Below are 24,863 nucleotides of genomic sequence, written 5' to 3' on the forward strand. Positions count from 1 at the left end.
GCTGACATATGAATAGCACATAACAATGGATAGCGAGACATAAAATATAATAAGAAATGAGAAAGAAATTGTTGTGCTCGAAATACAAAATTTTCGTTTACCACATTGCCGTAAACACTTGCTCAGAACAGAACAGCAGTGTTGGAAGTTACTTAACGATTGCATTGACTATTGGGTCCAGCTTTACCATCCGGTAGAATTTCAATTATTGTTTAATTTAACTTTACCTATATATGATATTTTAACCAAAAACTTCACAGCTTTCCTTCCCCTCTAACTAAAAATTCCCATTTCTACATTTTCTATCATTAATCCCTATTTATTTTACTCTTCCTACCTATGCTTCCCTAGAAAACTCCGTACTTTTTATTTTATTAAATTTAAATATTTTCCAAACATTGCATAAGTTAACTTTCTATGTGCTGTCTATCAAAAATGAATTAGTATACCAGTATATTAAGGTGATAGATTAACACAAGTGTCTTAGACACTTGTTTCTATTTCCCTCCATTCTTTGTATATTATATAGTTGCATGAAAAATTCAGGTAAAGAAAGTTTAAACTAACTTTACCGTTGTTACTTGGTGGACTGGGCTTGACAGCTCAAGGATTTATCTCACTTATAAATCCTTGTGACAGTTTAAGTTATAAGGGATGACATCCCCTGCTTGTATTTGTACTACGTCTGCTAACAAGAAGTCAATGTTTGCTTTGACTTTAAAGTACGAATATTTTTCCTTGGAAATATATGATCATTGTTTGGTCGTAGGATATAATGATTCCATCTTCCACAGAGGTTCAGTCAAGGGACATTAGTTAACGAAGCCACTTGCATTGTTTCCCTATATATTTCATATATAATATTTTGATATTTCTTCTGTTTAGTTGTCCTGATTTTATTTTTATGGTTATGACATTGTTCACTCAGGTGAGTCATTATCTAGTATATTTACTTCTACAAAATTTTAAATAATTTTGTACTTTTGTTTTAAAAAAATACTTCTTATACGGAGAATTTTTTTTTATATTTATTATTATTTTGTTGTTGTGTTGTTGTTTTGTTGTTGTTGTTTTTTTTTAAACTTTCTGCTATTGAGTTTAATAACAACTTTATCTTTGACACAATCCCTGAACAGACTTATTTACATAGCTTTTTTTCTGTAAGATCTTTTATTGTCTATTTCACAAAATTAATATAGCAGAATGAAGAAATCAAATTATTTTCCTTTCTGGAGTATCCAGTATATGTAATTAGTCGGTTTAAAATATGCGAGCTGTCAGTTTCTTTTTCTGTGAAGCATTTGGCGGCCTTTGTGTATGCATTCAGTGGAATATTTTTCGATCTTTGAACTTAATAGCTTACTTATGAAAATCTTGGTGTTAATTGATAATACAATCAGTCTGCATATATTTATCTTTTAGTGGACCATTTTACATTCTTTGAGCTTCCACTACATAAACAATAATTTTCCTAATATGCGTAATTTGAGTTTTTCAGTGAAGCATTGTTCCATTACTTTATTTATCAATCCATTTAGCCATCGTATAAATTGTATATGTACATGTACATTGTGACACGTCGACCCTGGTAGAGAAAGACACAGTTTGAATTAGTAATTATGATTAATACACTTTAATCGTTACGTTATAAAGGAATGCATTTGCCGTTTATTATGCGAACAATGAAATAGACTACTAGTGGCAATTTATTTTGGACACGGGAGAGTCACAATACGTCACGTGGCTTTTTACCTATAGCGTATTTCTAGCTCGAGCAAGAGCTGAGTGCTGCTTTGGCCGTGGCAGGCGGAAATTGACCATACCTCAATTTGGCATCTGAACAATTTCATCGTGTACGTAGAAGCGGTAATCAACACATCGGAAAGCATATTCTTTTAGAGGGAGTATCTTGCAATACAAATATAACAGTAGTAGAGTACCCAAGTAATAATTTTTTTCAGTTGAATATTTTGTGATAATTGAGTGTTCAATGCATTCAACCCTTATGTCTATTTTCAGTGAATCATTGTTCGGTCTTTGAGATTCAAATGTATCAATCCATGTTTCAATCCAATTTTTTTCTTCAATGGAAAGTTTTGCAATATTTGAGTTTCCAATATAATCAGTCTATTTACTTATTTTTTCAGTTTAGAATTTTGCAAGAACCAAAGCTGTGAATCCTTTTTGAGTGAAATATTTTACGATGTCGGATATTAAATGCATATGTATTTAGATTTTGTATCAGTTAATTTTACGACATTAAATTACCCAAGGTATCAATCCATTTATTTTAAGCTCACCTTGCCCGAAATTAGGCAAGAAACATCCTTGGGGGAAAGGGGAACAGAATATGTATGAATCTTTGCCCTTATCTCCTGGGGGCAGGAGGGGCGGAAATAGAGTTAGTTCTTTAAAATCCTTCAGAAAAGAAACAATGATCCAATGTTCAGAGTTCATATCTTGGCATTACAAACCAGCTGAGCGATACTGTGAAATAATTTGCAGTCTTTGGATTTCAAGTGAATCACACCATTCTACCCAATTATTTTTCATGAAAATGGTTGCGATGTTCGAGTATGTAAACATGTGCCAATTTACCAATTTATTTGACTATATTTACAGTGATGCATTTTGCAGTAGAGCTGGCGATAGTGGTCGTGGTGTGTATATCCTATACGACTGCTGACCACTGGTGTTCACCCGACGAGACGCGCCGCAGTGGTGTGTGTGGGTCTCATCTGGCAGACGACCTCGGCTTGGTCTGTAATAGAAACTACAACAAACGTGCAAGCACACAGAAACAAGGTAAACATAGGACTTTTCATCTTTAGCATTGGATTTGTATTGGTTCAGGCAAATATAAATCCACACAAAGAGATAGACCTGATCGTCTCAACATCATTGATATCCCAGGGATAACTATCACTGGCTTGCTTAGACCATCGACTTTCCAGGAATTACTTTCACTGTCGTTGTATCTACCCCTGGATAGTTGAGACAGGTATTTCTGCTACGCCAAAAATACGTACTTTTCTGCTTTAATTTTAATTCAACTTACCAACTTTAGATATTCTGTTTGCCTTGTAATACAATCCAAAATTTGTATCACTTTAGTTGTAAATAAATTATTGTTAACTTATATTTTTGAAAAAAAAAATGTTTTGTTTTCATACTAAATCCGGCTTTCTGATTGGCTAATACTTTTTTGCATTCCACTATGAATGGCCCAACGTTATCGTGACGTCACAATAGAGACACTGACGTTGCGTATTAAACCACAAGAATTATACAATTAAACATACTTTATTTTATCAAATGGATTATAAAAATAATTAAAAACTTTGATATCACTCAATGCCATTGTTTAAGTATCAGACCATAGTCAGAAACCTTCCTACAACGACATTGCCTAAGTATCAGACCATATAGTCAGAAACCTTCCTACAACGACATTGTCTAAGTATCAGAATATATAGTCAGAAATTTCCCTTCAACGACATTGTCTAAGTATCAGACCATATCGTCAGAAACTTCCCTACAACGACATTGTCTAAGTATCAGACCATATAGTCAGAAACTTTCCTACAATGCTATTGGCTAAGTACATATTGTATCAGACCATATAGTCAGAAATTTCTCTACAACGACATTGTCTAAGTATCAGACCATATAGTCAGAAACTTCCCTACAATCACATTGTCTAAGTATCAGACTATATAGTCAGAAACTTCCCTACAACGACATTGTCTAAGTATCAGACCATATAGTCAGAAACTTTCCTACAATGCTATTGGCTAAGTACATATTGTATCAGACCATATAGTCAGAAATTTCTCTACAACGACATTGTCTAAGTATCAGACCATATAGTCAGAAACTTCCCTACAATCACATTGTCTAAGTATCAGACTATATAGTCAGAAACTTCCCTACAATCACATTGTCTAAGTCACAGGGGGGCCAACTCAATGGAAATGGATGTTTTTGGATTAAAATATTGCTTTTGACTATATAGACATCGTTTATATGCTTTTGCATGGTATGTGTGTGATTATGGATTATCGGAGGACTGATGCGTGACTATGACTCTAGGAAAAAGGTATACTATTGTGAAAAAATTAACTTTAATCGAGGTGGGGGTAAAAAATCCAATATGGCGACTGTCGTCCCTTTCTCTGTTTTATAGTAAATATCCCGATTTTTAAATAATTTTTCAAATCTCGTATTTTTTGAAAAAAAATCACATGACTGTCATATATACTCATCAGTCCATCCACCAAATACAAAAATGAATGACAACATCCATTTTCATTGAGTTGGCCCCCTGTGGTCTAAGTATCAGACCATATAGTCAGGCCATTTAGTCTGAAACTTCGTTGCTAACACACGTATATATATGATTTCTAATCGTAAATTTGGTCCCTATTCAGAGAAACCATGGTCACAATACTCCAACATCGTCATGAAGAGAGATACAAAACAGCCGACGGTTGACTGGGACAAAACCGCCAAAATTTTAGACAAAATCAAACGACAAAATCTAGATAAGCTTGGCAAGCTATCAATGGAGAGACGGAAAGCCTTTTCTTACCTATCCACAATCCGGCGACCAGGTATCGTATGTGAGTGCTGCGTCCACCAATGCAGTTACTCTGAAATGCTCATGTACTGTGGGATGGAAAAATAAAAATGCATCTTAAAACTGAATGAAAAAACATACATTTTGTGAGCGAACACATTTATTGAAGGTGTCCGTTTTTGACCTTATACAGCTTTGCAGTCATTATTTCGTTGCTTTTGTACCCCATTCTTCTTTGATCCCCCATAGTAAGCCAATGAGTATAGCTTTTCGTTGATACATGAGGACAACTTGATATCGTCATGACGTGCAATACACACCGACACATAGTTTTTAATTATTTTAAACTTTATTGACTTTTTATTCGTGAATCCAAGTCTGTTTCGGATTCGTTAATTAACATGATGCTGTGATGTCTTCGGTCGCAAATAATTAAGTGTAATTAATTATCAATAATTTTGTAAATTTAAGTTCGTCCTGACTTCATACATACGTATATGACGCATTGTTCGTTTAAAGTCTGTTTTTGTTCAGTTTGAATTTGTTACTTAACATTATAATTCAATTAGTGTTAACTTTTCTATAAATCTAGTCTCTAAATTCTATAATGTTACGTTTTGTTGGCAAATCTACGTCTGTGATGTCTTATTTTGGTAAATCTAGGTCTGTGATGTCTTATTTTAGTAAATCTACGTCTGTGATGTCTTATTTTGGTAAATCTACGTATGTGATGTCTTATTTTGGTAAATCTACGTATGTGATATCTTGTTTTGGTAAATCTACCTATGTGATGTCTTATTTTGTTAAATCTACGTATGTGATGTCTTATTTGCTAAATCTACGTATGTGATATCTTGTTTTGGCAAATCTACCTATGTGATGTCTTATTTTGTTAAATCTACGTATGTGATGTCTTATTTGGTAAATCTACGTATGTGATGTCTTATTTTGGTAAATCTACGTCTGTGATGTCTTATTTTGGTAAATCTACGTCTGTGATGTCTTATATTGGTAAATCTACGTCTGTGATGTCTTCTATTGGTAAATCTACGTCTGTGATGTCTTCTATTGGTAAATCTACGTCTGTGATGTCTTCTATTGGTAAATCTACGTCTGTGATGTCTTCTATTGGTAAATCTACGTCTGTGATGTCTTATTTTGGTAAATTTACGTCTGTGATGTCTTATTGTGGCAAATCTAGGTCTGTGATGTCTTATTTTGGTAAATCTACGTATGTGATGTCTTATTTTGGTAAATCTACGTATGTGATGTCTTATTTTGGTAAAATCACGTCTGTTGTTTCTTTGTTGGTCATTCTAAATGTGAGGTGCCTTTATTCGTAAACCGAAATTTTTATGCCTTTGTTGGTAAAATGCTAAGTCTGTGATGTCTTTCTTTGTATATACTGTACTGTTTTTATTGTCGGAAATTTTGAATTTTCTCCATATAGGTCGAAGTTATACATGTGGTCATTTAACTTAAGTAGAATGGAAATTGAGAAGAGTTGGTAGGTTGCACACTCTAGAGAAACTACTACTATATATATATATACTAGTATAAAAAGAAAGATATGCTTATAGATCAATGAATACATCGATCAACGAGTGAAGGAAGTAAGAGGTATTGATTTATAATATATCCGCTTGTACTCATTGTTCGTAATTGCAATCATTATCGTATATAGCGCATTGTGTCAATAGCTTGTTTAAAATCTTATTGGAAATGAAATTTACATCTTATCGAATTAATTTCAAATTAATAATTAATGAAAACTTACAATTATATATTTAAATATTAAAAAAAGATAAACGCTTTACTGTTAGTTAATTGGTTGTCTGATAATACTTGCGATACTAACCGGAACACTTTATTTTGATTTCATTGGGTCATTGAGTCAAAAATCAATAAACGATTTCCCTAATATGACGTCAGTGATGAAAACTTACTGTTATCTCGGTTACCTGAAGCAGTTGACTTTTGTTGTTTCTGTATACGGACGATATGAACCAGGTAAATAATATACTAGGACCGTTATTGACCTGCTGGCCTCGTTTTCAGGATTGACGTCATGTTACGGAAGTCGTAGGTAAGACAACACTTGTATGTCATCATTAACAAATAAATCAATCCAATCTTGTTCGTCTTCTTTGTCGTTTATTTCCAGAAACATTATGTCTGCTCGTATTTTATTAATATACGTATCGATCCACGACATAAATATAACACAACTGGCATAAAATACTTTTGCTGCATTTGTATATTTCCTTGCATGTAAGAAATTCAGGCAAATACAGAGTCCAGGTTCATACATCCTCGATATTACAGGGGTTACTATCATTGTCGTTGTATCACCTATGGACTATGACATCCTCTGAAGATTACAGAAAGTGACGTCCAACCTCAAAGCAGCAGTGTACCATTATTCGATTCTTTTGATATCTAAATCAAAGGATCAAACTACCTGTTCATTTCTTGTCGCACACAGTGCCTTCGTATTTGCTATTATATAGTCCAAGGGTGGACCTATGACGATAATGATACCAACCCCTGAAACATCGAGCAAGAACATCATACGGTAAGGTCAAACACAATATCAGAAGATTTTCCTAACACGTTGTAACAAATAGTTAACATGAACGGCGTACATATACATGCAATATTTCCTAACCTACATTCCAGATCAAAAACTCCTGACCTGAAATTCACCTGACCTTGACCTGTGTATATCAATCTAAGTAATGTTATATAATTTAAAGATAAAAAGCCTCCAACAGTTATCATATGCGTGAGAGAGCAAAGTAGTTGAATCTAACAGACCTTAAAGCATAAAGTAACGTTGTTTATCTCATTGAAATATTATAGCTTGTTACATCCGCGATATTCAAGGGGTTACGACCACTGTCGTTATTTCCATCCCTGGACTATGACATAGAAAAAATGAAGTCATATGATTTGACAACAAATAAGCAAGTAGGTTGGTCCTTCGATGTACAGCAAAAGAACCGAATAGCGTTACTCTCTGGTTGCCTGTATGGCTCCGAAGTTGGGCGTCGCTCTCTTGATATCTCTGCGAGCCTGTGATTAGTCAGGGTTTTTTCTCCTTAATAGTCTTCAGATTTACTATTAAATTGATCCATGGGTGGAAATAAAGAGAGTGACAGTTAACCTTGGAGTATCGAAGATGGACTTTTTATCGTTTTTGTATAATGCTTTCACAGGTAATGAAGTGGAAGATGATATATGTGCTACATCACACAGGAATACCTGACAGGATGTGTGTTTCTTCACACATAATAATAGCACTATGACATACATGTCAACATATGGTGTTGGGAATTTCATGATTTGACCTCACATAAACATCTGCCGCCTTTGGTGTCTGACAAGTGATCTTAAGGTCATTCTTATCACTGTTATGCAACATTGAATGGATTTGACAATGTCAGACAAAGTTTTCAGGTCTCACAACGCTACAAACTCATTATTCACAGTGTAAAATCGATTTGTAATACCATCATCTGCAAATAGACTAACTGGGAAATAAAAGTAAACTTAAATTTGAATACTTTTTCTATGACATGAAGACCGCAAGCCTACAAAGAGTCACAACACGAACACATATCCTAAAACTATCCATAGACCATACAACGTTAAGGCTTGATCAACTTAATACAATAAGGACATTGTCACATTGAGAACTGTTACTTAACGTAAACATATTTGATATGACAAAATTTATGTTCCTACGGTAGACTGTTTTGTAAGCAAAATGATATTTCTGTTCGATTTTCTTAAAGACGGTGAGAAGGCTTCGTGAAAGCATTTTAGAAGACTGAACTATATAGTACTGCCAAAAATCATCATAATTACATCTACACAACAATGAAATCTGAACATACGGTCAGACCATAAAATGTGGTCTACAATTTCATTTAACATTTTTACAGTGGTATTAGTAATATTGTAAAGTGATTTCTGCAAGTATGTATCCATATAAACATACATAAGAGGTTAGAGTTCAGACAGAATTTTACAGTGTATAAATCCTCTGCTGTAATTGCTGTTTATAAGGCATCATATATCTTTGTACATTTAAATGATTTTCACAGCTTAATGGTTTTGAAGGTTTGTTAAGGTACTGAAGAGAACTAACATGTCAAAACTGTCGCCCAGTTATTGCACACATAACCCGTTAAGGCAACCTTATAACAAACTCGATAAGCATGAAGTTATATAATCTAAAAAGCAAAATTTAACTCAATTAATTATGGGTTAAAAAACGTTAGTTTGAACACGAATTATATGATGGCCTTCATAGGAAAACATCCGCAAACTTTATTAGGAAAAGCGGTTATCGACTTTATCAAGATGTTTAAAGGAGGAATTTTTGAATGCACCTATGATAATATCTCCTTTTGTCTAATTGCAAAACATTTTAACATCATAAAAAATTATAATTTCAAGAGATACAACCAATTGTTACACCGCCAACAAATGGTATTTATTGTTTATTAAAGGATTAGCATTTTTCTTTATTAACAAAAGTTTCTCACGTTACACTTTAATCATCAACTTATTTTACTTCAATATAAAATTATTCAATATAATTAATTGCATCCCGAAAAAAAAAATCCATAACATTATGCCTTATATGGAATGAAGTACTGATTGCGTCGAGAAGAAAACATAACAGATTGTTTTGTATGTATGTTTTGTACACAATAAAACATAAATCATTGTCCAAACGATACATATTATTTATGATCTGTATTGCTATACACATTGAAATTAGTTCCAGAACACGATGTACGTTATGTAGATTAGACATATTATTTACGTGTTCTCAAACATGATTCTTATCTCCGCTATATACATGTATCTACTGCGTTATCTTTCTATATATCGAACTCTACTGCAATGTTTCTGAAATACTATTCCTGTTTTGTTGCTTCCTTGGTGGTCGTCACCAATGGGGAGATTTCCTCCAACGAACCCTTTCCGGACATCCCAGACGACATATTGAATTATTTTGACCAGCGTTTTGGTTCATTGACCTCTGGCCTTTCCAAACGTATCGAGGAATTTGAAAGCAGACATAATGAAGATGTTCTACGTATCGGTAATATTTCCAACCATTATCATCTACGGTTTTGTTTATAGATTACAATAATTTATTACATTTTATTAACAAAACGTCATAAATGTATTAGTAAATATCATGATAAGGTTGACCACATTATGACTTATTGTATTTATTATACATTTTGTAAAACCATGTCTAAATCTCAATGCCCTGCCAGTACGAAAATAATAAGAATATTAAAATACTGTTAACCAACTGTCTTTCGCGTGCAATTTATTTTTGCGAATTTTGCTATCCAAATAAATTCGCGAAATTAAATCCGCGAATTTATTTCCGCGATTTTTTTTTAATATGTTTTTTGACATAAATAGCGAAATTAAGCAGTCGCGAAAGAAATTTGGTTGACAGTGCATTTTCCTGGCGTTATCAGATACCAGTAGTTAGAAGAACATTTCATAATATGTTATCGGATAAAACTTGGATATTTTCAAAAATGCTTTAATTGACATAGAAATGCTGGAACAGTTTTACGCCAACAGCGACGATCAACTAAAGATTATCAGACGGGAAATGGGAAATCTAAGAGCTGCTAACAATGATCTACAAAAGATTGTCAATGATCTACAGAATCAGCTGTATCAACAAACAGTCACCACCGAATCCGAGACCGACGCAGTCAAACTTACAAACAATATAAACAACATCACCTCCAGTCCCCAGCAGAGCCATGTTGGAAACTTCAGCTCGAGATCAACAGGCACAGGAAATAAAGAAACTACCGTGGGGGCGACATTCTTTAAAAGGAAAGCACAATATAGCCGAATGAATAATTTGGATAGAGACACACGAGTAGGCAAGTATAATAATAGTTTACAGTATGATTTTAACGATTTGATATAGGATTTTTTCGGCACTCACGTTTTTGAACTAAGTGCAGTTTACGTTTTACTTTTATTAATTAATGAAAAGCTTCATTTTGCATACAAACAATGGACACAAAGCATAACCGATAAATAGAGATGCAAAAATTCCATTGCCTTGAGAACGAGTCGAAGAGAATGTTTGGTTAAATTAAGATTTTCGAACTACAGCCTTGCACATGATAGGGTAACAACTTTATGTGAATGGATTTGATCCTGATTTCGCTGTTGTAGGCCTTAAACGAACTTAGACAGTCATATCCTTGACGATGGCAAAATGAATCGTATCTTAAAAATTCTGTATCAAAAGTAGGAGCAGACGAATTTGTGCTTTTCTTAAGTTAAAAACTTACTTTCTTTACGCCATTACCACCTTTGAAAAGTTTGAGCTTCCAATTTTACTCCAAGATAAAGTATTAAAAATAATCAACTGCATGTACCAAAAGCTTATTTTATATTTTTACTTTATTTTGTTAATAAGACATATAAACATGATTAAACACCACGTATTTTCAAATGACGAGTATCGTTTATGCTCTTTCGGCGGTGGAGCATCTTTAAAATGGTCCCTTTCCTGTTCTATTTACAGCCTCGATAGGTAGCGGACACGCCTTCTATGCTATACTTAGTCAAAAGCTGGTGGACCCTGGGAATAACCGTGCTATCGCATTCCAGAACATTGTCACGTTGGTCGGAGGGGCTTACAGTAGTAACACAGGTGCATTCACGTGTCAAAAGGCTGGCTTGTACGTCTTCCACTGGAACGTCAGGGTCCTAAACGCGGACGGCTGGATGTACACACATATTGTCAGAAATGGCAATGTTGTCGGCACTGCCAATGGGTTCCATGGTTCTACAGGTTCAGCGGCAGCTGTTCTTCAGTTGAGTTCTGGAGATGAGGTCTGGATAAGTGTTAGTTCTCATTCTGGCGGTGTCGATGTTGAGCAATCATCTTCAATGTTCTCTGGGTTTTTAATAAATTAATTCAAATGGTTTGCTCTACAAGATTTGTTATTTAAAAAAAAGGATTTTCAGTTAAACATATTTGTTCAATATGCTTCTCGTAAAGCCACTTTTAAAACTAAAACGTCATGTTCGTCTACTACTATTTCTTAAATATGTTTGCATACCCTTAGGGTCTATTATTATTCTCTTTAGTGCCTCCAAATTTGAAGATTACAAAAGCATGAATAATAAACACAAATATACAAAGCATTTTTAAATATAAGAGTAATACAAAGTAAACATTACATTAATAAATAGTTATTTGTTCAATAATATAAGTACAAGTATAAGTACTAGTATATACAAAATATCTTATAAATTTTCATTTATACGTTAAATATAGGATGGCATAACAAAGTGTGCAACCCGATGCTTTTTATTAACTTAATTATTATTCATTACCCATTATTCTTTTGTTATATGAGATTTATAACAAAATCATACAACTAAAAGTAGGGGTGGGCAGAGCCCTACAAGTACCAGCGAGGCGTTACGGGCTCGCACATCTATTCTATAATTTTAAGGATACAGCATGTAATTCACATTAAAGTGTTATACTTTAAAAATATATCAACTCCTCTTTTTTCAATTAATACATGATTAAGCATAATATGATTTACACATCTTGTACACATAGACAACAGATTTTATTCTGAAATCATTCAGTTCTTCTTCACTAATAGTGAAGGAAACATTCCCTCCAATCAATATATGAAATATCTGTACATCTGTAAGCGAGTGTAAGATATTAATTATGCAACACCAAAGTTGGTCTCTCAACTCAGAGGTATATGAACATTGTAGAACTAAATGTGTCATAGGGTCCGTGTACAGAAACCCACATTTATGACATAATTCCATCGTATTCAAACTACGTATAGTTGTAACTATTTTCATTATATAATGTATTATTTCTCTGTATTGAGGGAACAAAAGCGCTAGCTTCCATAAAGTATAAGGTTTAACTTCGTTATGTAATTCACGAAATCTTCTAGAGTCAGTATCAATTTTCATATGTTCATTAAAATTATGCTCCTCAAATTTTATAACAGCATTGTAAACTATTTTTTTCCAAACAACATTCTTTCTGAAATTTCCGGTTTCAAAAAATGTTTTTAACTCTTTATATAATGAGTACTTGTTCAATATTTCTACTATGTCAGGAATAAATCCCTTTTGGTATGTTCTACCTAGACGTCTAGTAGTAAAAACTTTAAAAACAAGAGATGTTGGTTTCATTCTACATAATCTTCCAAAAAATAACAATTTTCTGGTGTCTATATACGCTTCAATAGAGGTCCAACCAAGTAATGATGTGCACATATCCGTTCTGGTCCTCTTTTCGAATCCCTGTATCGATTTAACAATAAAGTGTTGTGCTCTCTCTAACATTGTAATTTCCGTTCTTGTGAGTTGCCAAAGCTCGCAACCGTATAAAGCAGATGGATAAACCTTAATTTTGATAATTTTTGCAACAGTTAAGGGGTTAAGGGCACATGGGTGAGCACCAGAGCGGACAATGGACATTGTACCTGACCTTAATTTTTTACAAGCATTCGATGTTCTATCAAAATAATTTTGTTTGGAATTTAATAATATACCAACATGTGGAATTTCTTCAGTCTGTGGCATAATACAATTATAAAGATAAGCATTATCATACACAGTACAAGTTCTTATCCTTTGATTTGTAAAAGTTACAATTTTGCTTTTTACGGCAGAAAATGAAAAACGCCATTTTCTTCTATAATCTTCACAGATTAAAATCATTTTCTGAAGGCTTTTAAAACTGGTGCTAACTAAACAGATATCATCTGCTTGTGTGGGAACATTAACATTCAAATCTACAATCACTGCACCTAGACCAGAATTCTCTATTTTATTTAATAAATCATTAATAAAAACTAAATACATTTTGGCAGACAATGCCCCTCCCCGTTATATTCCACGTTCCATTTTGAGCATGGGAGACTTTAACCCATTATATAAAACACAACTTTCAACATTTGTATACATGCATTTTATATATTTTTATGACCCAATTCATAAAGTTTGTATAGTAATCCAGCATGCCACACGGTGTCAAATGCTTTATTACTGTAACTAAATGACGTACATAAACTACACAAGTTCTTTTGATAAATCTAGTACCCGGTAAAAGGATTAAATGTTAATAAAATAAAGGTATCTGTGGAAATTCCAGGAAATGACCTTCACAACAAGTCAGATACTCTTTAAGAGTATAGGTACCCTCTTCTTATCGACTTTATCTGTCACACAAAACTAGTGTCAATTTTAGTTTGGTAGATACATGAATAGATCTGTGATAACAGGATACTCTAGTTTATCGAAGATGGGCATAAACTTTGAGTCTTGACAATCGTTGGTATTATCGACTAAGTACAAATACTATTATATAGTATTCTTTTCATAAAATATTCAATACATCATTAAAAAATAATATAAAGTTGAACCCTATGTTTAGTCTATACTATGATAAAAGCCTGTGAACACTACGACTTTGTTTCAAAATTCTTCTGAATCATGAATAAAAAAACCACTGGCAAATTACATCAGAATTTGATAAGGGAAGGGAGATAACTAGTACTGTGATAAGGCTAGAGAGAGTGCGCGCTTCTCTTCTTGTGGTAGATTCGTACAAAACAGCAGTTACAGTTGATTTATTTCACTAATTAGTTAACTTCCACTTACAAGTCTAATTTTCTTTATGTCACTACTATTTTAAAAGTCATAGATATAAAGATTCCCCTCAAATTCCTTACAACGTAGTAAAAATTGTCATTTGGTGACGATAAAATATGTGTTTAAGGTTCAACTGAGAAGTTGAAAGCGCGCATAGTAAACACGTGTGACTGCACTATTACCGGTAGAGGAGTCCCATTAGTGTCATAACTGCAGCAGTCAGCACAGGTGTGAAAATGTCGATAAAGGTAAGTTATACAGCTCTGTCTTTGAGAGTCCTTCTTGTTATAGATCATGCAAACTCTGGTAAAATCAGCACCTGGATATGCACGGCTGATCGATGTTGTCATCTAGAAGTAGAATTAGAAGTTAGAACGAAACAAAACGTAGGAAATGCATGTATGCAGTTTGATTATTGCACACTTTTGAATGAAAAAAGTACATGTAGGTACAATTTTTTTTCAAATTCTTAAAATTATGAGACAGGCCGGCCTATAATCCTAAATTAAACCATGCAATTCATGAAGTAAAATAAACTGGCTGGATACAATTAATTTAACCAGATCCTAATTAGCATAAGTTGTTGATAAGCTTAAATTTCCTCAGCTACTGCAAGGTCCCTCTATAAAGGTGTGGGAAACCAAATCAGGTACGACCGACCATCGATTATGTCTTGTCAAAAATTATTCCGATCAAACACGACTTTGACACATACCTGGGTGTTAGAAGGGGATGTTATTCTAGCTGTAGACGTCCAGTTTTTAACTTTTTAACCATTATTTAATCAGATAGATGCATTTGAATCCAATGTTGACAATTTCTCGGCTAAAATCGAGCGACATTTTGTAAACTACCGCCGCGCATGCGCCAGTCTCCGAGAACATTACTTGTGAGGCCCATTAGGGGTGATGATATTTTCATTATGTTTTGCAGGCCTACAAATGTTCATACAACACATACAATGGATAGACAAGCAATTTGATTATAAATATATATAAAAACATGAAAAAGAGGAAAAGAACCTTTTTTTATTTTATTCTTTAAGTTAAAAAGATGTAAAAAAAAAAAAAAACAATACATGTAGTTTGTTTGAAAAACTGTTCAATTCATCATCAGCATCTGTATTTTTTGGAAAGTTTTATTTTTTATTGTTTTTATTTTTAGAATGATTAATTATTATCTTTTATGTCAAACTTATTTAATTTATATTTATTTGGAAAGTGCATACATGTGTTTCCATTTTTTTTCAAAACTCAACTGCAGGATTTTTCTGTAGTTTGTTTACATGTACATGTAAGCCCTACAACATTAAACATAATAAACCAAGCTAATTATAAAGTTTAAACTTGATTTGAATTGTAGGTGATTTTCTTTGATGTCAAATTAAATTCTGATTGATTGGAAATGGAAGATATTCTTGATGCTTTCTTCATCAACACACATTAACATGGTAAAGTTATTTGGAAATGCAGAATATAATTTATATAAAATGTGGCTTGTGTATCGACAGAAGAAATGCACGTGTATGAAATTTTATTGATATTGATTATAAGTATATAAAGATTATATGTATTGACATATTCATTTATGAATTATAAAAAATATGAGAACAGAGAAAATCACGAATAGTTTCTGATGCTAGAATTTATAAGAATATTTCCACAAATTTCCATTCTAAATTATAATGTCAAAGTCAAAATTGTATTACCCATGCGATCTACAATTTATAAATATACATGTACTGTGTGCATTGTTAAAAAATGCAAAAAAAAAAAAAATCAATAAAAAATCATGGACAATATGTCAAGACATATTGGAATCAGACAAGATAAGAGTCATTTACTTAAGAAATATATCATTAATTATGAAAAGAAAACTGATACAAATCATTTATTTATTTATATAGGCCTATATATATATTTGTTTAATCTTAAATTAATTTCTTACTACCCATTTCATTTTTCAGAATGCTTAAAGAAACTTAAATATTGTGTATTCATTTTAGTGATTTTACTATTTGATTTCATTTTAAAAATGACATCGCCAAAATACCCGAATTTTTAGACCTACTCCTTTCATATGACTCATATATGAGGGTCCCCCATGGGGCCTCACAAGTAATGTTCTCGGAGACTGGCGCATGCGCGGCGGTAGTTTACAAAATGTCGCTCGATTTTAGCCGAGAAATTGTCAACATTGGATTCAAATGCATCTATCTGATTAAATAATGGTTAAAAGGTTAAAAACTGAACGTCTACAGCTAGAATAACATCCCCTACTAACACCCAGGTATGTGTCAAAGCCGTGTTTGATCGGAATAATTTTTGACGAGACATAATCGATGGTCGGTCGTACCTGATTTGGTTTCCCACACCTTTATAGAGGGACCTTGCAGTAGCGGAAAAGTCAGTCAGAAGGTGATATCTTTTCCGCTACAACAGTAGCTATAATTAGCATAAGTTGTTGATAAGCTTAAATTTCCTCAGCTCCAATACTAGATTATTTCCCCTATTTTCAAATAGTTTGAAACTTAGAATGCATGAGCTCGATCGGTTGAGCGTCAGACTAGTAATCAGGTCCCGAGTTCGATCCCTAGCAAAGGCAGGTATTAAAGTTATTGTAAATCCTGCACCCTGTTACATTGGCGCCCACGTAGGGACTCGGGAATTACATACTTCATGATACCTGCGAAGGAATCGTTGTGACCCCTGGAAACTCAAGGACGAGTTGTTTCCTAGAGGGGGAGTATCGATGTAACCCTGGTCAATACTAGCCGCAATATATTGCTCGGCTAGAGAGAACTTCTCTTTAGCTCGATCGGTTGAGCGTCAGACTAGTAATCCAGAGGTCCCGAGTTTGATCCGTAGCAAAGGCAGGTATTAAAGTTATTGTAATTCCTGCACCCTGTTACGTACATAGGAGACAAAAATTGTCAAACCAATTTTAATGATTCTTTTGATATTCTAGAGACTGGTGGCCAAGCTAAATTTTACTGTGCATATTTATAACAGTCCTGTATTATGTTACTGTCTCTGCACTTCATTGACTAACAATACATGTAGTAACTGGAGACATTCAGTGCAAACCTCATGCTTGGTTGACTGATGTTTACCTGTGTTCTATTTTTAGCTTCATAGTAGGTATTAAAGCAATGGTGGTGATTTAGTGTGACTTTTACAAAAATTGAGACAATATCATAAATTTTAAGTTAAGTCCCCTTTGGTGTAGTAGTTGTATACTCCTGTATATAATGTTAGTGTAATGTGATGGTGCCATCAAGGATTTATAAGTGAGAAGGACCTGTCACTGTCTCTTTCATACTACTATAAATGCCACGCGAGCTAGACGCCTAATGAATCGAGAATAAAATCATTTTTCTCAACAAATACTTGTCTTGTCGTGTCAAATGGAACACCAATGTAAAGCTTAATAACCACAACATATACGCTAATCCTTGCTTTAAAGACGAAAGATTTAGAAGAAATGTAGTAAATTTTCATTACAAAAATAAGACATCTCATGAAATGCTGGCCCGCTTCAGAAAGTAGGATGGTTAACCCTGCACCCACAAGCTACATCAATGGTTGCGCCGGTGGATATCAAAGAAAAACCAGTCATAAATCCAACGTTACGGATCAGTGGACAAACACAAAAGCCTGACATGTTTGTCCAAAAACCAGAGTAACTTGTCCCTCTCATCTATGTCCTATAATATAGTGCCATGTAAAAATTTTAAGCCCTTTTTTTCTATGACAACTCTTTATGTACATGTAAAAGGAGCGGGTCGGTGTGACTTGTACATAGTGTTAAATACGGTCTCTGTCACTCAGCTGACGGAGCATGCTTCTTTGGCTCAGTCGGTAGAGCCGTAGATTTCCACGCCAGAGACCTGGGTTCGATTCCTGGTCGGGGCACTCGACAGGAATGTGTATTTTTCCTGTTTTTCTAGATTGGTGCCCAACTAAATAACCCATGGAAGGTGATTAAAGAGTCTTGGGTTGAGATTTAGGAAATCTCAAGAAACACAGGGGGAGTAGTGTAAAAGGAGCGGGTCGGTGTGACTTGTACATAGTGTTAAATACGGTCTCTGTCACTCAGCTGATGGAGCATGCTTCTTTGGCTCAGTCGGTAGAGCCGTAGATTTCAACGCCCGAGACCTGGGTTCGATTCCTGGTCGGGGCACTCGACAGGAATGTGTATTTATCCTGTTCTACATACATAAATATGTGTTTTGTTTTAAAAAATTCTAATGTCATTATCAACAGCCAGGATATCTTTCTATAGTCGGAAGACTACCTGACAACTGTTCATGTGTTACCTTGGATTCAAAATCGAGACCCAGAGTTTGGGGGTTATGTCAAAACATCCCAACCACACCACCAGCGAGGCCCATTGATATTGATTCAACAGATAAAAACTGATGTTGGCTATTGGTACCAATTTATATTTTCGGCTATTGGTACCAATTTATATTTTCTGATGCAAGTTTTTATCTTACATCTTGAACTTAAGATAGAAATTATCTAATTTTGCTGTAATAATAATAATAGTAAACTTTATTTATTGAGGATGGATTTACATGTTAAGCCAAAGGCTTATCTACCACATGGTCCTCCATCTACCACATGGTCCTCCATGTAATTATAATGTACTTATACTTTTATCGTTAGATTGGGATAATTGGAGGATCAGGGCTTTCCAACCCAGACATCCTGAAAAATGGAGCTGACCAAGAAGTTGACACACCATATGGAAAGGTATAAATATGATACTAACTTCATGCATGTACACACACTCTTTCTATTTGTGTCATTATGCCAATTGTTGAAAAAAAATCTCGCACCAGTAGTACTAACACTCCCACTATTGGGAATTATGGTCAAAACTGGCAAGTTTTTATAATGAAACATTTACTCAATAAAATAGGATTATTTTTTACTCAATTAAAATAGGATTAATTTGCATGGTATTTTTATATAGATTTCTCCCAACATAATCGTGCAAACATAAACAGATATATTATGATTTTAAGATGTAAGCTGTTGTGTATAAAACCATGATCTTGACAATTTTTCAGCCCTCTGACTCACTGAAGGTTGGTGAAATTGCAGGTGTACCATGTGTACTTCTAGCCAGACATGGTCGCTCCCATTCCACCATGCCAACCAATGTCAACTTTCGTGCCAATGTTTGGGCCTTAAAACAGGTCGGCTGTACACACCTTGTGGTGACCACCGCATGCGGTTCCCTACAGGAGAATATGCACCCGGGAGAAATTGTTATCCTGGATCAGTTTATTGACAGGTTTGTTGAGGGTTATAGATAATCTTTAAACTATTTATAAAAACTCTTTAAGTTCACCTGGACCAAATGGCTGCTGAGCTTGTTCCATGGTATGTGATCTGTTGTTGGTCGGTCCATCAATATTTTCTTTAAATCGCTACTATACATAGAGTTCTACATGGATTGTTACCAAATTTGGTCAGACACATCCTCTGTGGAAGGGTGGATAGAGTTTATATAAGTCTTGGGGTGTGAAGGTCAGGGCCCAATAGGGGAAGTAGAAATCTGGATTGTTACTAAATGGCAAAACATTTTCTGGGGAAGGGAAGCAGAGTTAGAATAAATATTGACTGTGACCACCTGGGGAAGTGTGTCCCATTAGAGAGAACTTGTCCAAACCAGCACTTGTCTACCTGGCCTAATTTGATGTCATTTTCCTTATTAATCAAAGTACATATAATAATTAAAACCTGTATAATATGGAAACCTGTCTATACCAGCCAAAAACACTGTCTCTCAGTGATATGTGCTTTAGACAAATCATACAATTGTATGTTAATTCTAAAGGAAAATATTGTAAAGGTGTAGTATGTGTTTAATATGTAAAGTGTGTTTTCTGCAGAACTCAGAAAAGAATACAGACATTTTTCGATGGATCAGAACATGCACCCCCTGGTATATGTCACATGCCTATGGCCAAACCATTTTGTACCAGGACTAGCCAGGTAAATAAAAATATTTGTTTTTTGGGTTTGCTTATACTGTATAGTTTGCTATTTTTGTATGTCTTTGTGATTTCTACTTATAACAGCTATTACTTATTTTTTCACAAAGACTTACAGATTCACAAAAAAATATAATCCCTTTTAAATTTCCCAAATAATAAAAATAAATTGAGTGTTTCATTGTCAAAATACGCATGGATTTTGAATTGTATAAAAATATTTTTTATACAAGGAAATGAATCACATGAAACATGAGGATATAATTTTTATAGAATTACGGGTATATATAAAATTATATTGTACTTAAGTGATATATAGCTTCCAATTGGAAATAAAAAAATTTTTAAACAAAAATAAAATAGAAGTTTCTTTATTTGGGATGAAGAAAACTAAATGTTATTTTAACAAAAGATATAAAACATTAAAAGAAATTATGGATTAATTTTTCCAGATTTTGTACGACTGTGCCAAAGAACTGTCTATCGGCTGCCATAAAGGAGGCACCATGCTGACAATAGAAGGACCTCGATTTTCTTCTGAAGCCGAGAGTAAACTTTTCCATTCTTGGGGAGCTCATTGTATCAACATGACAACAGTTCCTGAGGTAATGAAATTATCTCCCCTGTTACACCAATGACGAATAACAGGCAATTGTATTTATTTGAGCACTCTTGATTTATTGATCTAGTTCTGAGGTCACAGAAATAAAATATGTTGGATTCATAGAGAGGCCTCCATTTTATTCTTAAGCTGATAGTAAACTTTTCCATTTCTGAGAAGGACATTGTATCAACACTTGACAACAGTACCCGAGGTTAATCAAATTATCTCCCCTGCTAGGTCAAAATTAAAGATTAAATTCAAATGTTCTTTAAGTGAAGTCCATAAGTCATCAATGTTCAATTAAAATATACACTTGTGATATGTTCTAGGTAGAAGTTTCATTTAGATATTTATAAATGTACACCACTTTAAACCTGTGAGACAATATTTTTGTTTCTTATCAGGTAGTGTTGGCTAATGAAGCAGGACTGTGTTATGCATCAATGGCTTTGGTGACAGACTACGATAGCTGGAGGCCCGACACAGAATCTGTAAGTTACACCACAGGGGTTTGAGTTTAAATCCCACATTGAGCATTTATTAATTGGCAGTTATGTATATTACAAACTGATGATTTTTCTCTAAATACTCTAGACTTTTTTCACCTCCTAAACCTGGCACATCCATAAAAGATTTTGGCTGTTGAGACTGTAAAACAAAAACAAACAAGCAAACTTACACATAAGATAAGTAACTGTGTGATATGTGAAGTGGAATAATGTGGTTGTGAAGCCAATAGTTGCTGTTATCACAAGGAGACAAAAACGCCCATTAGTACCATTCTTGCATGTTATAAACTCAAAGGATGCCCTGAAACTAACCAAGCTGTTGAGAGATTATAAAACAAACTAAAACTAAACCAATCCATGTGATTGCAATTTAGTGCAGTTATATCAGGTATCGAGTTTATACTGAACAGATATAGTCTCCGTTGACATATTTCCATTCCCTTCTTTCTGGCATAGCCAATTTTAAAAATACTTTTCAATATCTTCTCAATAACCATGGACATATTGTTGGTCAGTGACTTGCTGAGATATATATCTAAAGGCCTAGCATGTTACTCACAAATGAATAACCTAAACATACTTTCAAGATCTTAGGAATTATTCCACATTTTTCGCATAACCATGAGGTCAATAATAATATGCACATTAAAAGTTATCTGCCCTTGCAAGTAGGTACTAATTGCTACGCAAGTGTTAATATATTTCAGAGAAAACTAAAATTTTTGCCCACAAAGTAATGTCACAATTGATATCTACCAGCAAAAGATATAACACTGTAATATGCAACGATGGAATAGTTGGACAAATAACCTTGACCCCCTAAAATATAAATACACTTTTAGCCTGTTATATGGCAGTACAAAGTAAAGACATTTGATCAGCCAAATAACAGGCTAAAATGTAATTGTATTTGGACAGGCTTGATTTCTTAATTTAGCCTTAAGGTCTTGGAAATGGAATATGTTAGATTCTTTAAATGCTTATACCCAAAACAACAAGACATCAACAATCAGTTCATATTCATACCAGGTATTTCCTAACTCACTTAATTTGACCTTTGTTATTGAATCCTTTGGAGGTGGATGGAACCAGAAACTTAGAAGCATGCTTTAGGATGTTCCACCTTTAATTTATAACCCATTTAATAATAGATAGTGTATGATCAGTTAATCAAAATTATCTTACACATTGTTTTAATCAATTCATACAATCAAATATTAGTTCTTTTCTCTTGTCATAGGTAAATGTTGCCAATGTCATGCAGACATTTCAGCTGAATGCTTCTAATGCACAGAAAGTGCTACTGAAGGCCATCCCATTGATAGCACAGCAGGACTGGACAGATACAATCAAAAGTAAACAGGTAAGTTATACCAACATACATATGCTCTGGAGTCACTGGGCTCAAATTAGCTAATCAATTTTAAAAACAACTTCTTCTCAATAACCAATTCAAGAGGCCCAAGATATTTTTTGTCTGCTTGTTGATCTGATTACTGAATGGCAGATTAGCTTTGTTGTTTAATTATATAAATGTATAATAAATAAATTTAGAAATTTTAGAAAGAGTTGTAAATGGAGACTTTTGTCTGTAAAACTAAGCAATCAGTTAGAAGGTTTTACAGAATGTTTACCAGTTAATAACAAAGAAATCAATCTGCAAGCTTATGTAAATTTGAATGCATTCTTAACAAATTAACCTGCGTAAAAATCACTTGCGAAATATGAAATATTTACAGCTGATTAATATTCACAGATTTAAAAAAAATTCCTATCATTATCAATGATGTGGATGTTAGTTCGCAGAAATAAACTTTCACATATTTATTGAGATCGCGAAATTCGTGAGAATAAATCGCACACGAAAGAAAGTTGGTTTACAGTATGTAACCTCCTTCCTATGTTGAGATAAACGACATTGAGGAGAACCTTTCTAGTAGTACTATAGTTTACCATGATTTTTTTCTATCTTTCCAGGATATGGTCACGTCCAATACCATGCTACCACATAGTTACTGAAGAGTCCATGGAACGTTTCTAACCTCAGCAAGGACATTTAAAATTTTTACAAAGATCCGTCTTGCAATATATATGTATAGCTATTTCGTCTCTGCATATTACAGAGTTACTTCCCTTGCGGTTAGGTATCCATTGTGACGTCATTATTTTGTGGTCGTTTTCTCTGTGTATAATGTTATGCTCACACATGACGTCACAATCAATAGCCATCCACAAGAGTAGATAACTCTGTAATATGCAACTGTGGAATAGCAGCCTGTGATGTGTTACTCAGATATAAAGATTTTCTGCAATATCAACCAATGATTGAAATTTTTGAGTGCCATTTAGTTGAACTTTGTTATCTCGGACTTAATAGTCTATTTTTGATTGCATAATTGCTTAGTACAGTACACATTTTGTATCAGTATTGAATTGGATCAAGCCCCGGTGAATCATTAAAAGTTAATATGCATTAATTAATATTTTGTTGGCCTGAGATAACGTGGTTTGATTCTCATAGTTGTTATATGTGGTTATTGTCTAAAACTGAAGCCTGAAATGTATGGAAACCTTTGATAACCAGAGTAGATTAGACAATGTAATCAGAATGCCTTTTACAAAAATTGAAGTTTTGTCTGTACAATATTTCCATGAACCACGAAATCCATGTACATATCAGAGTTTATACTGAAATAATGTAGAATGTCTTGCGTGGAAATAAAATGTTAAGTTGTGTCTGTATTCCCATTTAATGGGATTCCTATTTTTTTCATAGTTAATATAGAATATGTAATATGAAATCTATTAAACTAATTCATTAGGTATTTGATATGCCACTCATGACATGTAAAGGCTTGTGGCAAGGCAAGTTTCGAGTAATTCAACTCTAATAAATTCATTATAACACAGCCACAAATATATTATCTTTAGGACATGACCTTGGATATTTTTTGTGCCTTTTACAACACAGTTAAAATAACTTAAATTCAAAGACGAAAGATTATTTTGAATATTTTTTTTATATTTTATGAAATCCATCATTCCATGTACATCTTATTTGTATTGGAAGAATAACTCTTGTTACATTTTGGTGGCCTCTCGCTTTATATGTATATTGACTTTTTGAAATAAAATCTATGCTATAATGAAAACATGTATGTGTATATGATATATGTCTCTTTACTGTATAAATTGATACATTTGATCTTCAACATCATAATTAATCAGACCTGGTTTCATTGATATGAATGTACCATAGAATTTTGATAATGCATCAATTAGTAACAATACAGTTATTCATATAGCTAGTTGAATGCAATACCGTATTCGACCCAATAATTGCCCAGTGGTTTAGAAAATTGAAACAAGACTTCAAAGGAAGTGGATGTGACACCTGCATAGCATCACAAAAAGTGATTAGTTATTATACTGTCAGAAACAGTTGAAAATATT

At 33.7% G+C, this 24,863-nt stretch overlaps 2 protein-coding genes across 2 annotated transcripts; both read left to right on the forward strand.

The window, feature by feature from the left end:
* Positions 1-9,473: 9,473 nt before the first annotated feature.
* On the forward strand, positions 9,474-11,575 carry LOC138326279 (uncharacterized). The gene is made up of 3 exons (XM_069272400.1): positions 9,474-9,698; positions 10,174-10,515; positions 11,172-11,575. The coding sequence occupies exons 1-3, from the start codon at positions 9,497-9,499 to the stop codon at positions 11,564-11,566; spliced, it is 939 nt and encodes a 312-aa protein (XP_069128501.1). The 5' UTR covers positions 9,474-9,496; the 3' UTR covers positions 11,567-11,575.
* A 2,819-nt stretch (positions 11,576-14,394) lies between these two features.
* LOC138324991 (S-methyl-5'-thioadenosine phosphorylase-like) lies at positions 14,395-24,564 on the forward strand. Its single transcript, XM_069270304.1, has 8 exons — positions 14,395-14,538; positions 18,961-19,047; positions 19,368-19,594; positions 20,196-20,298; positions 20,750-20,902; positions 21,306-21,392; positions 22,651-22,773; positions 23,388-24,564. The coding sequence occupies exons 1-8, from the start codon at positions 14,527-14,529 to the stop codon at positions 23,427-23,429; spliced, it is 834 nt and encodes a 277-aa protein (XP_069126405.1). The 5' UTR covers positions 14,395-14,526; the 3' UTR covers positions 23,430-24,564.
* The last annotated feature ends 299 nt before the right edge of the window (positions 24,565-24,863 follow it).

This window comes from Argopecten irradians, chromosome 6 (genome assembly GCF_041381155.1).
Source record: "Argopecten irradians isolate NY chromosome 6, Ai_NY, whole genome shotgun sequence".
In the NCBI taxonomy this organism is placed as follows: Eukaryota; Metazoa; Mollusca; class Bivalvia; order Pectinida; family Pectinidae; genus Argopecten; species Argopecten irradians.